At 54.8% G+C, this 16,493-nt stretch overlaps 2 protein-coding genes across 5 annotated transcripts in view; both read left to right on the top strand.

The window, feature by feature from the left end:
- The first annotated feature begins 4,968 nt into the window (after positions 1–4,968).
- On the top strand, positions 4,969–9,739 carry CTXN2 (cortexin 2). Of its 2 annotated transcripts, XM_029070405.2 has the most exons (3): positions 4,969–5,133; positions 5,960–6,136; positions 9,051–9,739. In XM_029070405.2, the coding sequence occupies exon 3, from the start codon at positions 9,111–9,113 to the stop codon at positions 9,354–9,356; it is 246 nt and encodes an 81-aa protein (XP_028926238.1). In that variant the 5' UTR covers positions 4,969–5,133; positions 5,960–6,136; positions 9,051–9,110; the 3' UTR covers positions 9,357–9,739. The 2 variants fall into 2 exon arrangements, with proteins under 2 accessions (XP_028926238.1, XP_028926237.1); XM_029070404.2 differs by lacking the exon at positions 5,960–6,136 and having other exon boundaries at positions 4,970–5,133.
- A 2,522-nt stretch (positions 9,740–12,261) lies between these two features.
- Positions 12,262–16,493, top strand: part of SLC12A1 (solute carrier family 12 member 1) — a 29,369-nt gene continuing 25,137 nt past the window's right edge. For all 3 annotated transcript variants that reach the window (XM_029071079.1, XM_029071078.1, XM_029071077.1), the window contains exons 1-2: positions 12,262–12,397; positions 13,027–13,544. In XM_029071079.1, coding sequence (XP_028926912.1) covers positions 13,158–13,544 — 387 coding nt within the window. In that variant the 5' untranslated portion in view covers positions 12,262–12,397; positions 13,027–13,157. The remainder of the gene's footprint in view (positions 12,398–13,026; positions 13,545–16,493) is intronic.

Genomic DNA, 16,493 nt, shown 5'->3' with positions numbered 1-16,493 from the left:
TAAAATGGGGATTAAGACTGTGAGCCTCACGTGGGACAACCTGATTATCCTGTAAATCTACCCCACTGCTTAGAACAGTGCTCTGCACATAGTAAGAGCTTAACAAATACCAACATTATTATTATCATTTCCCCTCCCCACCCCACCCTCTGCTGCTCTCCGTCCTTCCTTCCCCTCCCCTTAGCACTGTCCTCATTTGTATAAATTATTTATTACCCTATTTATTCTGTTAATGAGATGTACATCCCTTTGATTCTATTTATCGTGATAATGTTGTCTTGTTTTTGTTTTGTTCTGTTTTGCTTTGCTGTCTCCCCCGATTAGACTGTGAGCCCATCATTGGGCAGGGATTGTCTCTATCTGTTGCCGAATTGTGCATTCCAAGCGCTTAGTACAGTGCTCTGCACATAGTAAGCGCTCAATAAATACTATTCAATGAATGAATGAATGCAAAGCACTGTTCTAAGCGTTGGAGTAGATACAAGGCAATCAGGGTGTCCCAAGTAGGGGTCACAGACTTCACCCCCATTTTACAGATGAGGGACCTGAGACCCAAAGAAGTTAAGTGACTTGCCCAAAGTCACACAGCTGACAAGTGGCAGAAGCGGCATGGGCCCTCTCAGCCACCACTCACCCCTAGGTGAACCTCAATATCAGGACAGCTATATCACTGGAAAAATAATAATAATAATAAATTGTGGTATTTGTTAAGCGCTTCCAATGTATCAGGCACTGCACTAAGCCAATCAGGTTGGACGCAATCCCTGTCTCAAATAGGGCTTGCAGTCTTAATCCCCATTTTACAGATGAGGTAACTGAGGCACAGAGAATTGAAGTGACTTGCCCACTTGTCAGACTGCAGACAAGTGGTGGAGCTGGAATTAGAATGCAGGTCATTCATTCATTCAATAGTATTTATAGAGCGCTTACTATGTGCAGAGCACTCTACTAAGCACTTAGAATGTACAAATCGGTAACAGATAGAGACAGTCCCTGCCCTTTGACGGGCTTACGGTCTAATCGGCGGGGACAGACAGACAAGAACAATGGCAATAAATAGAATCGAGGGAAAGAACATCTCATTAAAACAATAGCAAATAAATAGAATCAAGGTGATGTACATCTCATTAACAGAATAAATAGGGTAATGAAGATATATATAGTTGAGCGGATGAGTACAGTGCTGAGGGGATGGGAAGGGAGAGGGGGAGGAGCAGAGGGAAAGGAGGGAGAAGAGGGTTTAGCTGTGGAGAGGTGAAGGGGGGGCGGTAGAGGGAGCAGAGGGAAAAGGGGAGCTCAGTCTGGGAAGGCCACCTTGGAGGAGGTGAGCTTTAAGTAGGGTTTTGAAGAGGGGAAGAGAATTAGTTTGGCGGAGGTGAGGAGGGAGGGCGTTCCAGGACCGCGGGAGGATGTAGCCCAGGGGTCGATGGCAGGATAGGCAAGAACGGGGGATGGTGAGGAGGTGGGTGGCAGAGAAGCGGAGCGTGCGGGGTGGGCAGTAGAAAGAGAGAAGGGAAGAGAGGTAGGAAGGGGCAAGGTGATGGAGAGCCAGGTCCTCAATGTACTGAGAACCTACCGCATGCAGGCCACTGAATTGGGCACCTACTTGCACTGAGCACTGTACTGGAGTGCCTCTCTGGGCCTCCGTTTCCCTCTTTCTCTGGGAATGAAAAGTGACTTGGAGATCTTTGGGTCAAAGAGGCTTTATGTAATGAATGAAGATTCTTGTGTACCTATAAGAGTGAGACGCTGATTGGGTTTAATGGTTTCTAATTCCATGCACTGATCACAGTCCTAGCTGCCTAGTATATACAGAACACTGTACTGGGCACCTACTAATAATAATAATTACTGTGATCCTCTCCAGCCAAACTGCTACTATACTGCTCCAAGCACTTATCCCATCCCTTCTTGACTACTGCACCATCTTCCCCACTGATTTCCCTGGCTCCTGCCTCTCCCCCCTCCAGTCTATACTTCACTCAGACTTCCTAAAAAATCACTCAGTCTCCATCTCCACTCTCCTCAAAACCCTCCAATTGTTGCCCATCCATTTCCGCAACAAGCAAAAACTCTTCGGCTTCAGCTGTAAGGCACTCAAACAACTCTCCCCCTGCTACCTTACCTTGTTGATCTCTTAAAACCCAACCTGCACACTACGCTCCTCTAATACTAACCTTCTCTCTGTACCTCGATCTCATCTTTGACACTGCCAACTCCTTGCCCGCGTCCTCCCTGTGGCCTGGAACTCCTTCCCCTCCCTATCCAAAAGACCGCCACTCTCTCCATCTTCAAAGCCCTCCTAAAGCCATCTCCTCCATTAAGTTCTCCCTTCTACTTCATCGTCTCTGCAGTTGGGTCTGTACCTCTTAAGCATTTTGATATTCACTCCTCTCCCAGCCCCACAGGACTTGTTTACACATCTCTACCAGTAATTTATTTTAATATTTCCTTCCCCCTCTAGTTTGTAAGTTCCTTACAGGAAAGGATCGTGTCTACCTACTCTATTATACTGTACTTTCCCAAGAGCTTAATAGAGCAGTAGGTAGTCAATAAATACCATTAATCGAATGATTTATTAAGTTCTTACTATGTGCCAAGCATTGAACTAAGTGCTGGGATAATTACAATATAATCAAGTCAGACATAGTCCCTGTCCCACGGTCTCAGAGTCTAAGGAAGAACAGACATTAAAGACCCATTTTATAGATGAAGAAACTGAGCCATACTGAAGCAGGATACACTTTCCACCTCTAACACCAACCTACTTACAGTGCCTCAGTTTCATTTCTCTCACTGTTGACTCCTTGCTCATATCTTCCCTCCTGCCTGGAACTCCCCCCCCCTTTATTTCCAACAGTTCTCTCCTTGTCTTCAAAGCCCTACAAAAACCATATCTCCTCCACAGGAAGCCTTCCCTAACCAATCACTCATTTTCCCACCCTAGTCTCTTTCCCTTATGCATCACCTATGGACTTGGATCCAAACTTCCTAAACACTCTGCTACTCACTCCATCCCTACCCACCCAGGACTTAAGTACTTCTCATCATCATCCTCATCAGAGGTATTTACTGAGCCCTTACTGTGTGCAGAGCATTTTACTAAGCGCTTGGGAGAGTACAGTACACCAGAGTTAGTAGACAAATTCCTTTTACTCAGTTGCTTACCCTGTTATATGTAATTTAAAATTTGTTTCCCCCACTAGGCTGCAGAGTGCTTAGTAGAGTGCTCTACACACAGTAAGTGCTCAATAAATACCATTGATTGATTGATTGTAAACTCCTTGAGGGCAAGTCACTTAACTTCTCGGTGCCTCAGTTCCCTCATCTGTAAAATGGGGATTAAGACTGTGAGCCCCACGTGGGACAACCTGATTCCCCTGTGTCTACCCCAGCGCTTAGAACAGTGCTCGGCACATAGTAAGCGCTTAACAAATACCAACATTATTATTATTATTAGATCTTGTCTTTATTGTGTGTAAGCACAATAAGCACTCATTAAATACTATCAAGTGATTTGTGCCCAAGGTAACACAGCAGGCAAATGGCAGAGCCATGATTAGAACCCTAGTCCCCAGACTCTCAAATCAGTGCTCTTTCCACTAGGCCATGCTGCTCCTTCCCTCTGTGTTCAGAGACCTGTAATGGGCCCTTACCATTTGCAGAGCACTATCCTGGGTATTTGGGGGAAACAGACAGAAATAAAAGGCTCCATCCTTTCCTTTGATATTACAGTCTAAATGGAGAAAACAAACTCATCCCTAGACTGTTAGCTTGTTGGGGGCAGGGAATGTGTCTGCTTATTGTTATATTGTACTCTCCCAAGTGCTTAGTACAGAGTTCTGCACACAGCAAGTGCTCAATAAATACGATGGAAATGAATGAATGAAAACAGGAAATATAAATAGGCAGACATCCCAAAGTGAAGGGTAGGAGAATGGAGAAGCAGCGTGGCTCAGTGGAAAGAGCCCAGGCTTGGGAGTCAGAGGTCATTAGATTAGATTAGACTCCCCGATTAGACTGTAAACCCATCAAACGGCAGGGACTGTCTCTATCTGTTGCCGACTTGTTCATTCCAAGCGCTTAGTACAGTGCTCTGCACATAGTAAGCGCTCAATAAATACTATTGAATGAATGAATGAAAGGTCATGGGTTCGAATCCCAGCTCTGCCACTCGTCAGTTGTGTGACTGTGGGCAAGTCACTTAACTTCTCTGTGCCTCAGTTACCTCATCCGTAAAATGGGGAATAAGCCTGTGAGCCTCACGTGGGACAACCTGATGACCCTGTATCTCCCCCAGCGCTTAGAACAGTGCTCTGCACATAGTAAGCGCTTAACAAATACCAACGTTATTATTATTATGAAAGTAATCGATGCTGGCAAATTAATGAATTGTCAATTAAATGCTGGCGATTCTTAAGTTTGAGCACTTACAGCCACCTGTAACACTTTGGTGTCCACACACACATTCACACACACCTAAATACCCACTCTTCCTTCTTCCGACCTGGAAATGCCTGGAGGACGTTCCCATTCACACGTACACAGGCTCATGCACGAGGTGGGACACACCCGTGTACACTCACAGGGAACCCGCGCTCACGCGCTTGAGGGCTCCTCTCTCCCCCCCGCCCCCCGCCCCCTTTCCTTCCGCAGACCCCGCTCTCCCTCTTTTACACACACACGCAGGCAGACACACACAGAGACAGACACACAGAGAGAACCGAAGCCCCCGCAGGTCCCGCCCTTCGCTCGCCGTCCAGGCCCATCCGTCTGGCAGGATCCTGTCTCCATGGCAACCAGCGTGGACCGAGACATCACCACCGCCTGCACAGTAGCTCCCCGGCCCCGCCCCCTCGGCCGCCGCCCCCACGCTGAGCGACGGGCTCGGGGCCGGTGTAGGACCGGGGTGGGCGACCCCGGCCCCCTTTCGCCCGACCGGCGAGGGAGGGGAGGTGGTCGGGGGGGGGGGGGGGCGGCGGGTGATCCCCGGGCCCCGGGGATCCGGCTCCCCTCTTGGAGCCCCGCCGCCGCCAGCGCCTTGAGGATGCAACTCACGTAACGTTTGCAGGAAGTTTCTCCGCTTGTTCGGCTGGAGCCGGAGGGACAGCCGGCGCGGAGCCCGGCCCAATGGTAACGAGCCCGGGCTTGGGGTTAGGGAGCGACCCGGTGGCCGGTGCCCTGCCGGGACTGGCCCCCTGCGGGCACCGGTGGCGAGGGGAAGGAGGGGAGGAGGCCCCGGGCCAGCTCCGCTCCGGCCCCTCCCCCTCACACACATCGCTGGCCGCTGGCCCACCCCCACCCCCGCTCTGGGGGGGTCCGGAGTCGCCCCCTTAGCCCCAGAGGGGCGAGCACTGGACGTCGCTGACCAGAGGGGCTTGGGCCGGAGCGGGCCGGGGGGAGGTGTCCCTTGGCCCGCCCTACCGGTCCGAGGGGCCCGGGTGCTACCCCCGGGGGCGATCGGGGGGCGGCCCGGGCCCGGGGCTCCCGCACCGCGCAAGGTGGCTGCAATCGCTCCCTGGGTCGGAAGGGGGAGGCCAGGCCGATTATCCGGCCCGGCGCCGGACCGCGGGGACTTGTTGATGCAGTAAACACGTGCAGGCCGGGAGCCGCCGACCGGCTCCGACCGGGGCGACGGGGCGAGGGGGGCGGCCGCGACACTAACGGGCAAGCGGGGAGGCGACCGAAGGGGAAAGGAAAAGGGGGCTCGGCCCTCTCGAACCCCGCGCTCCGGCCATACCGAAATGCCCCTTGGGCTCCGGAGGGCCAGGACGCTCCGCTTAGAGCTGAGAGTCGGGGGTCAACCGGAGCCCCAACCCCACCCCCCGCCCCGAGGGGTGGACGCTGTGGTCTTGGGGGGCGGAGGGCACGGCTTCCCCTGGGTCCCGGCGGCTCAGGCCGCCCTGGGCAGCTTCCTGGCGGGACCTGCTGAGCGGCCCCCGGGGCTCCCGTCTCCCAGAGCCCAGGGGTCCGGCCCGGCCGCCCGCTCTCCGCCGGGGACCGACAGCTCTGACCGTCACCTGCTGACCGGAGGTCCGGGGGACCGGGGGCCGAGCCGCGGGGCCGCCCGCTCCCACCTTTCGCAGCGCGGCGGAGGAAACCCGCGGGGGATGGGCCTCGCCCCCAATGGCACCAGGTGACTTTTAGCTCCTGCTCGCCTTCTGACGAGCCGGTTCGGATTGCCCGTTCCCAGTGCCCCCGTCCCGCTGGCACCTCTCTGGGCCCCGGCCTGCCCCCGGGCATCCCTTTCGCCTTGTCTGCAGCAAGGGAGCCGCCAGACGTTCTGCAGGGATCTTGTCCGCGGTGAACGGCACGGTAACCCGGCCTCCCGTTCCACCGGCGACGGGGAGGGGCCCACTGCGGGGCCTGGGCGCCGTTCAGCCCGGTTCGCCTTGAGGAGGCTGGGTTGGGCAGGAGGACAGACTTGGTAATAATAATAATTGTGGCTTAGGCACTGTGCTAAGCGCTGGAGTGGATACAAGCGAAAGAGGTTCGACACAGTCCCTGTCCCACATGGGGCTCACAGTCTTAATCCCCATTTTACAGATGAGGTAACTGAGGCCCAGAGAAGTGAAGTGACTTGCCCAAGGTCACACAGCAGACAAGTGGCGGAACCGGAATTAGAACCTATGACATTGCCGAACTGTTCATTCCAAGCGCTTAGTACAGTGCTCTGCACATAGTAAGCGCTCAATAAATAAGACCGAATGAATGATTGAAATTCTGACTCCCAGACCCGGGCTCTAAGCCATTAAGCCATGCACTTCGACCGGACAGACTCCTCGGGCTGCCCCCGTTTGACTCGGGGCGATGCCCTCAGAGCGCCGGCAGCCCCCCATTTCCCCCGACCTCCAGGGACCCCTGTAACGGCAGTGGTCCGGGAGGCAGGGCTTGGGCAAAGCCCGCGCAAGATGCAGGGTCCCTCCGGCGATTCCTCCCCCTCCCGCATCTCGACTCCGGCCTCCTCCACCTCGACAGTGCTCCGGGGAGTCAGGGGTCCCGGGCCCAGGCAGACGGTGGGGGACCCTCGCCCCACGCTCAGGTTGGGGGAGATTTTCCTTGGGGCCCCCGTACTCCTCTAGAGCCGAACTGTGGCCCTTCCATCCCCGTCGGCCCCTTTGGTCCTGCTGCGGCACCGGTTCGGCTCCCAAGCTGGGCGGGTCTCCTTTGCCTGCCTTTCCTCTCGGAGGTAGGGACTACCTCTCCGGCGTCTCCATCCTCCTCAGGGACACCTGAATCCCCGCTCTGACCCCATTCCGTTTGGCTCCTCCATTCTCCCTGACCCGGCCTGAAGCCCTCCCCGTCGGGCTTGAAGAGCACAGGCTCCGGAGAGCTCAATCCCCACCAGGCCCTACAGCAGCAGTCGCGGGGAAGCGCTTCTCCTGCCCCTGGGACCTGGGCTCCGGGCAGCTCCCACATCTGCATGACAGCCATCCCCCTGCTGTAGACCTGGGGGGAGGCGGGAGTAGTGGTTAAGTCGGCAGGAGATAAGCGGGGAGTAGAGATGGGATCGGGTGGCAGGACCTGATCATGAACTGGGAGCCCGTGACCTCTTCTTGTTCATTCATTCATTCATTCATTCATTCATTCAATGGTATTTATTGAGTGCTTACTGTGTGCAAAACACAGTACTAAGCGCTCGGGAGAGTACAATATAACAATTAGCAGAGACATTCCCTGCTCACAGTGAGCTCACAATTTAGAGGGGAGCCCAGAGTTGGCATCAGGAAGAAAGGGATCAGCAGGTCATTGGATTGAAAGCAAAGGTCCACATATGAGTAGGTGAGGGTGGCTGTTCTCAAGGGAAAATGCAGGTGGTGGCCATTTTCCTGCCAGGCTCAGCTCAGGGTGAGCAGTGGGTTGGTAAAATGTGGGTGTGAGCAGAGTGTAGATTTGTCTGCCTGGCTGGCACTGGTCAGGAAGATCCCCTGTGTGAGTCAGTCGCACAGTCCCTTGGCCACGGGCTCATTTGCATTTGCCCTGGTTGGAATTGTTTAATGATAGCAGCCTAATCTAATAATCATTGTAACATCTGTACTGTGCTTTCTATGTTCCAGGAACTGTACTAAGTGCTGGGGTAGAGCCAAGATAATTAGGTCAGAGATAGTCCCTATCCCACGTGGGGCTTACAGTCTAAGTAGGAGGGAGAGCAGTTATTGAATTCCAATTTCACGGGGGAAGAAACTGAGGCACCGAAAAGTGAAGTGACTTGCCCAAGGTCACACAGCATGCAAGTGGCAGAGCCAAGATGAGAATCGAGGTCCTCTGACCCACAAGCCCATGTTCTTTCCACTAGGCTATGCGGCTTCTCTAATCTGGTTGGCACCTGATCGTCCCCAAAGTGTTCGCATCCATCAGTAATCTCATTTCATCATCACAACATCACGGGGGATGCAGAGGAAGGCCAGAGTGTTCTCCCCACTGTACAGATGGGGAAACTGAGGCCCAAAGAGGTTAAGTGATTTATTGTGAAGCAGCATGGCTCAGTGGAAAGAGCATGGGCTTGGGAGTCAGAGGTCATGGGTTCAAATCTCAGGTCAGCCGCTTGTCAGCTGGGTGACTTTGGGCAAGTCACTTGACTTCTCTATATCTCAGTTACCTCATCTGTAAAATGGGGATTAAGACTATGAGCCCCACGTGGGGCAACCTGATCACCTTGTATCCTCTCCTGCGCTTAGAACAGTGCTTTGCACATAGTAAGTACTTAACAAATGCCATTATTTTTTTTTTTATCCGAGCTCACCCAGCAGGTAAGCGGTGGGGCTGATGCCCAGAAACTTCCAGCCTGGCAGCAGGGCAGGGGCCAGTCTGGGTCGCTCAGTCCAGTGGGGTCAAGGGTGGGCTGTCGGGTAGTGGGGCACCCTGGAGTGGAAGCAGCACAGCCAACTAAGGCTAGGGGCACAGGGGGAGAGAGCTGATGCCCGGGGCAGGGGAGGGTGGCCTGGGGACCCCTACAAAGGAATGCCAGACAACGTACTCATATTGGCCCTGTTTGAAACCATGGTACTCACGCGGATTTGGACACCGGTAGACTCTGCTTTCGCACACAGGACCGGGGGCGGCGGCGGCGGCGGGAGTCCAGCAAGGTCTCGAGGATGTGACGGCGAGCAATGAGCGGCGTCTCCTGCGGCAGCGGGGCAGGCAGCATGAGCAGTGGCCCAGTGTCCGCCTTTTCCTTGACGCTGGAGCAGAAGACGGGGTTTGCCTTTGTGGGAATCCTGTGCGTTTTCCTTGGGCTCCTCATTGTGCGCTGCTTCAGAATCCTACTGGACCCCTACAGCAGCATGCCCTCGTCCACCTGGGAGGACCGGATGGAGGAGTTCGACAAGGGCACGTTTGAGTACGCCCTGGCGTGACGGCTCCCGTCCCCCATCATAGTTCCCTGCTCCTCACTGGCCTCGACCCTGTCCCCCACTCTGGCCTCCAACCCGGCTCCCAGTCTCAGTCCCAAATTGTGACCTCACCCCCCAAAACCCCGACCCCTAGGCCTCGGCCCTGTCCCCAGCCGCCTTCATCCCAGGCCTCTGACCCCAGGCCCAGCCCAAGACCTGACCCCCAGTCTCACCCCTACTTCTGATCTCTGTCTCCCATCACAACCCCTGCCCCAGGTCCTAAATCCCCCAGCTCGATCTAAGCTCCACCTTCAGCCCCCATCCCAGCGCAGACCCTGCCTTGCACATCCCAGAGCTGAGAAGGCCACAGGCCCTGCTGCCAGTTCAATAAAGACCTGCGCTTGGTACATGGCTCCCTTTTCTTCTGCCCTGGTGGGAGTCTCCTCACCTTAACTCTGACCACCCTCCCCATTTGGAGTGGGACCCAGGGTGGTCTCCAGGTTCTCAGATGAGGATACTCTTTGGGTTCAGGGAGAGGCTAGGGTGGGGAGGGGGAGGGGCCTCTGTAGTAGTGTTTATTGAATGCCCACTGGTTGTGATGTGCTGTCCTTAGTGCTTGGAAATAAACGGAATCACAGGACACACTGCCTACCCACAAGGAGCATTCACTCTAATCTGGGAGTCATACATAGAAATATCCAGTATCCATAAATACACAAATGCTGAGGATGGGCACAAATGAATACTTAAGGGCTAGCAGCAGCTGAAGGGATGCTGATAATTAGTCAGGCAAGTCTTGTTGAAGGGATTTAAGGAGGGCTTTGAAGGTGGGGAAGACTGGGGTCTGGCAAATTTGGGGGGAAGACCCTGCTCACAGGGGAACAAGAGGTGAGGATGTTGTAAGGGAGCTATATCTGAAGCTGATGGCCAGGAATCTTGGCTTGATGCTGAGGAGGGAGGGTGGCTTCTCTGAGGTTTTGAGGAGAGGGCAGAAGTGTCCTCCTGAGCCACGTTTCAGGAAGATGATCCAGATGGCAGGGACTGAAGAAGGGAGATACTGGAAGCAGGAAGACCAATGAAAAGGCCAATACAATAATAACGTAACAACACTTGGCCCAGGGCTGTGCCTTGTGGGTGGAGAGGAAGGGGCAGATTCATAAGATGCTTTTGCCCATGAGAGGTTCTGGAGGAAAAGTGTGCAGGCCTGAGCAGTCGATTGGTTATTAGAGCAGACCAACAGCAAAGAGTCAAGGATGAAACCAGTTCCATGGATGTGGACCTTTAGTAGACTTAAGTGCTCAGTACCATGCTCTGCCCCATTGTGAGCATTCAATAAATACCTCCTACTGATTGATAGATCGATGACTCTCTTAGCGCAACTCATCTAATCTAAGGTAGACACACATGGGGCTTTCAGCCCAGAACCCTTCTGCACCTCTTTCTTCTCTCCACTTTGTCTCCCTTTTCTTTGGCCTCTTTCCTTTCCTCCACCTAGTCTCTTCTCCCCCTTCACCCCTCCAAGTCCCCACCTCCATTTTCCCTGTGTTCCAGGACATTGTGGGTGAGTGGGTTAAGTGGGAGAAGGGGAAAGACTCTTGATTTGGAGGGATGTGCCATGCCACCAGGCCCTTAGCCTGGCCCTAACTAGGGGGTTTCCTGGGCTGGTGCCCCTCTCTTCTACCTATGAATGTGATTCCTGCAGGCCCAAGGTGGCAAGGCAACACTGTCCCCATGATGCCAGATGCAGGGGCCTCTGAGAGCCGAGCACCAAGCCAGGGAGCACCCCTGTCCCCTCTCCTCAGTCCCATAGGGGTCCTTGGCTTGCATTTCCTGGTCAGGGGGCCTGGTTGGCTGGGAAGGAGCTGGGAGTGGCAGGGAGTGGAAAAAGTGTAGAGGGGCAGATGTGGAGGAGAGGCCTGTGATTGTCCCGCTTGGATACTGAAGCCATGTGGGGCTGGGGCTGGGCCCAGAAAGCTCACCCCACTCATAGACCCTCAGAAATCCCTGCTCTGACACTCCCTAGGCTGACATGTGGGCTGGGGGCCCAGGGGCGGAGTCTGGGGCAGCCCATGACCATACCTCCCTGACCCAGAGAAATCATTAATGGAGGAAGGGATTCAAGGACTCGTTTGCCCCCGGAGGTAGGGGTGGGAGCGGGAGGGCTGGTTTATGGCTCCGGTTCATGGTGGGACTAGGTCCTCCTTGCTACACCTGTTCCCCTTCCCCTCTGAGCACAGGCATGCAAGTGCCTGCATTCTGGAGCCAGGGAATAAAACTGCCGCCGCTGCCTAGCTGCTAGCCTTTCTGCCCCATGGTGAGCCCACTTGTGTGCACTGGACTGGGGGCCCAGCACTGACTTGCACTGGCAGGACTCCAAACCCTAAGTTGCCCACCTGCCTACTGGATGATGTCTCTGGCTTGGGATCCAGGGTGGCGGCGGGCAGCACCAACACTTTCATCCCCACAGCTGCAACTCGGGGGCACCAGCCCCACCACCCCTACAGCTAGACCCTGGGAAACACCAGCTCCACCGCTCCCACAGCTGGAACCCTGGGGGTCACCAGCCCCATCATCTTCTTAGCTGGGGCACTAGTCCATTGCTGGAATCTGTAAGCAGGAGTCTTCCTATTCTGGCTTTCTGCTCTCTTTCGCCTTCCTCTCCCCCTACTGAAGAGTGACAGGCGTGACTGGGCAATGCCACCTCCACATCGTTCTCTTCCCACCCCGGAAAGAGCCGTCCTCAACGTCTTTAATGACCCTGAGCTAGTGCTGGGGAGGGGCCAGCAGGCTCTGTCCAGCCAATCCCAAAGATCGCCCTATGGGCCCTGCTGGGAAGGAGGCCTGGAGGAGGGAGGACTAAGGGGGGGGGGGGCCTTGGCAGGGGGTATATATGCCCCAGCACAGAGAGACTGATAGCCCAGTGCTGCCCTCACCCAAGTTCAGGTAGGCCATCACACCTGCCCAGAACTCACATCCACCTTGCCTCATCCCAGTGTGGCCCCCTGACGGGGTCCCAGCAACCAGCAAGTCAGAACTTTCTGGCCCACGGTGCAACCCAGTGAGAGGTGAGCAGCCACTGGCCCCAAGGGTGGAAGGGGTCAACCCAGGGGCTGGATGCCCACCCACCCTGGATTCCAGGACCCTGGCCAGCTGACCCCGCCAAACCTGGGTGGGGGGGAGCAGAGCCCTCCTTGCCAGAGGGTGCCATCTGAGCCTGTCCTGGTCAGTGGCTGGATGCATGAGCATTTAAAGTGAGAGGGTTGGGTGAGTCCTGCTCCCCAAGGCCAGCGAGAGGCATTCCTCGGGACCCGCCCCTGGTCTCATGGAAGGCCACTAACCCTGCTGGCCCTTGGAAGGTTGGGGGGCTGCCCTGCCCCTCTGAACCACTGACTTGTGTGACTGGACCAGAGGGCAGCTTCTTGTGTCCTGGGGCTGGCTAAGACCCTGGCCAGGACCTCAGCCGGCAGTCCCTAGGCATTTACTTATTAACCATTTAGGGATCCAGGAAGCCATTCTTTCTGGAAAAACTTGGGGCAGAGTGCTGAGAGGGAAAATCCTGGATTTGCCAGGCTTTGGGGCTGCTGGGGCTCTGCATTCTAGGCTCACCGAGCCGAGCGAGGACTCAACTCTGCCCCTCTATATACCCCCCGGGTCATGTCTGTAAAGAATTTAATTTGCCTCTTTGATGCCACAGCTCTGAGGACTCCCTGAAGTGGACAGAGGAACAAGTCCTCGGCTAAGATCCCCTCCCCGCCAACCGCCAAGGTAGCGCAGCCAGGGGTAAGAGTCAAGCGCAGAGGGGCGAGTGTGCCGCCGCGGCCAGAGATGTCCACAAGTAACCCCCCCAGTGCCTTCCTGGACACACCGTCCAGCCCCTCGGGCCGCTTTCAGGTAAACGTTGTGGCCGAGGGCCCCGAGGGTAGCTCTCCGGAAGGGGCCCTGAGTGACCCTCCACACTACGAGGAGACATCGTTTGGGGGCGAAGCGCAGAACCGGGCAGCGGGGGGCTTCCGCTTCGACGGCTTCTTGCCGCGGCCCGACGGCAGCCTCCATGCCTCCGATGCGCACGGTGATGCCTGCTACCTGCAGACCTTCGGCCGCAACACGCTGGACGCCGTGCCCAGGATCGACTACTACCGCAACACGGGCAGCGTCAGCGGTGCCAAGCTCAGTCGGCCCAGCCTGCATGAGCTGCACGAGCAGCTGGCCAAGGTGAGTGCCGTGAGCCCGCGCCTGCACACTGGCCGCACTGCCCTATTCCCTCCTAGGGCTCCCAGTCTTAATCCTCACTTAACTGAGACACAGAGAAGTGAAGTGATTTGCCCAAGGTCACACAGCAGACAAGTGGTGGAGGCAGAATTGGAACCCAATTCCTTCTGATTCCCAGGCCCAAGCTCTATCCACTCAGCCATGCTGTTTGTTCACTGGTGGGGCTTTGACTCCTGGCATGGAGGGAGTGGGGTGCTCGTTCAGACCCAATACAGTGCTCTGCACCCAAGGGGCACCTGGCACAGTGCTCTGCATACCACAAGTGCCTGGCATAGCAGCCCTTCCCACAGTAGCAGCACTACCTTCTCTCTTTCTACCACCCACCCCGCACGCTCCGCTCCTCTGCCGCCCACCTCCTCACCGTCCCTCGGTCTCGCCTATCCCGCCGTCGACCCCCGGGCCACGTCCTCCCGCGGTCCTGGAACGCCCTCCCTCCTCACCTCCGCCAAACTGATTCTCTTTCCCTCTTCAAAACCCTACTTAAAACTCACCTCCTCCAAGAGGCCTTCCCAGACTGAGCTCCTCTTCTCCCTCTACTCCCTCTGCCACCCCCCCTTTACCTCTCCACAGCTAAACCCTCTTTTTCCCCTTTTCCCTCTGCTCCTCCACCTCTCCCTTCCCATCCCCACAGCACCGTACTCGTCCGCTCAACTGTATATATTTTCGTTACCCTATTTATTTTGTTAATGAATTGTACATCGCCTCGATTCTATTTAGTTGCCATTGTTTTTACGAGATGTTCTTCCCCTTGACTCTATTTATTGCCATTGTTCTTGTCTGTCCATCTCCCCCGATTAGACCGTAAGCCCGTCAAACGGCAGGGACTGTCTCTATCTGTTGCCAACTTGTTCATCCCAAGCGCTTAGTACAGTGCTTTGCACATAGTAAGCGCTCAATAAATACTATTGAATGAATGAATGAATAAATATGAATGATGCTGATAATAGCAATGAGTGAATTTTCTTTCTCATCTGTGCTCAGTTTCCCCATCTGAAACCATCATCCAAAAGGGAAACTGAAGCAGCGTGGCTCAGTGGAAAGACTCCGGGCTTGGGAGTCAGAGGTCATGGGTTCGATTCCCGGTTCTACCACTTGTCAGCTGTGTGACTGTGGGCAAGTCACTTAACTTCTCTGGGCCTCAGTTACCTCATCTGTAAAATGGGGATTAACAGTGAGCCTCACGTGGGACAACCTGATTACCCTGAATCTACCCCAGCGCTTAGAACAGTGCTCTGCACATAGTAAGCGCTTAACAAATATCAACGTTATTATAAATCTGAACCAAGTTCTAGATAGTGTTCATAGAAATGAGCTCAGGGTTCAGCCCCCTCTGCCTTCTCTTCCCTCTGTCCCCATCCCCCCCACCCCCCGTCGTCCCTGTCCCACCCTCTCTCCCCCCTCCAAACCCTGGACCTTCTAGACTGATGAGACAGCAGAGTGGACGAAAGGGCCAGAGGGAGCAGGGAACTTGGTTCCCCCTGATGCTGGACAATTCATGTTCCAAAACTCCTGGGGATTGATCCTGGGCCAGGGAGAGCCCAGCCTGGGCAGGCAGATTTGAGCTTCCCTCAGAGGTCACTAGGCTCTAGAGCTAGGTTGAAGTGACAACTTTGTTTGCAGGCTGGTCAGCAACATCCAGTAAAGCCAAGGTCAAGGCTGCAAACCTCTCTGTGCCTCAGTTACCTCATCTGTAAAATGGGGATTAAGACTGTGAGCGCCACGTGGGACAACCTGATTACCTTGTCCTCCCCCCAGCACTTAGAACAGCGCTTGGCACATAGTAAGTGCTTAACAAAAGCCATCATTATTATTACTATGGGCCAGCTCTGCAGGAGCAGCAGCAGCAGCAGCTCAGATTCTACCATGATTCCAGGCCCCAAGGAGATCTGCTTTATACTCTGCTAATGATCAGACAAATTGATATTGGTGCCTTTAGTCACATCCAGCCTAGAAGAGCTGGGTAGTGGTTGGGAAGGAGGAGGTGTGTGAGATTGACTTCTCCTGATTGGCCAGGAGGTTATCTAACTGACAGGTACTACCTGGGGGTTAGGGGCTCCACTCTGACCCTGCAACCTCACTCTGACCCAACTGGATTGTCTTTGGGACTCTAAGGGCAGCCACAGGGTGAGGGGCTGGGACTAGGGAGGGGAGGGGGAAAGACTGGGATTTCAGCCTGTCTATCAGGAGGCCTTGGATCAAGTGCCCAGGGCCCCAGATGTGGCCCCTGCTAGCTTGGTCCTGGGGGATGCAGATCCAAATCCCGTTTTTCTCCTGGAAAACGCTCCTGCCAGCATCCCAGCCCCAGGCTGACCTCGCTGGAGAGTACGGCTCTGCCCATTTTGCCCTCAAACCAACAGGTGAGAGGCAGGGCAGGATTCGGGGGGCCCTCAAGATTGAGCTCAGGCTGGTGATGTGGGGGTGACTTTGACTGGGAAGGGGATGTCAGGAGTCCCAGCTGAAGTCTGGGCCATGGCCATGATAACTCCCATCACCTCACAGCTGCTGTTCTTGGTTATAAATCTGAAAAATTAAGGCACTCAATCACCTTGCCTCCTCCTACCTCACCTTGCTGCTCTCCTATTATAACCCAGCCTGTGCACTTTGCTCGTCTAATGCCAACCTATTCACCTTGACATCATCTATCTCGCTGCCCACCTCTCACCCATGTCCCATCTCTGGCCTGGAATGCCCTCCCTATTCATATTCAACAGGCAATTATGCTCCCCACTTTAGAAGGCACATCTCCTCCAAGAAGCCTTCCATTCATTCATTCATTCATTCGTTCATTCAATCGTATTTATTGGGCGCTTACTATGTGCAGAGCCCTGTAATAATAACAATAATAATAATAGTGGTATTTGTTAAGCACTTACTATGTGCCAAACTCTATTC

Source organism: Ornithorhynchus anatinus, chromosome 8, assembly GCF_004115215.2.
Source record: "Ornithorhynchus anatinus isolate Pmale09 chromosome 8, mOrnAna1.pri.v4, whole genome shotgun sequence".
In the NCBI taxonomy this organism is placed as follows: domain Eukaryota; kingdom Metazoa; phylum Chordata; class Mammalia; order Monotremata; family Ornithorhynchidae; genus Ornithorhynchus; species Ornithorhynchus anatinus.
This window is presented reverse-complemented; position numbering and strand designations above follow the sequence as displayed.

Bases quoted from the DNA above. Each gene is read 5' to 3' on its own strand.
- CTXN2 (XM_029070405.2), top strand. From the start codon at position 9,111: ATGAGCGGCGTCTCCTGCGGCAGCGGGGCAGGCAGCATGAGCAGTGGC.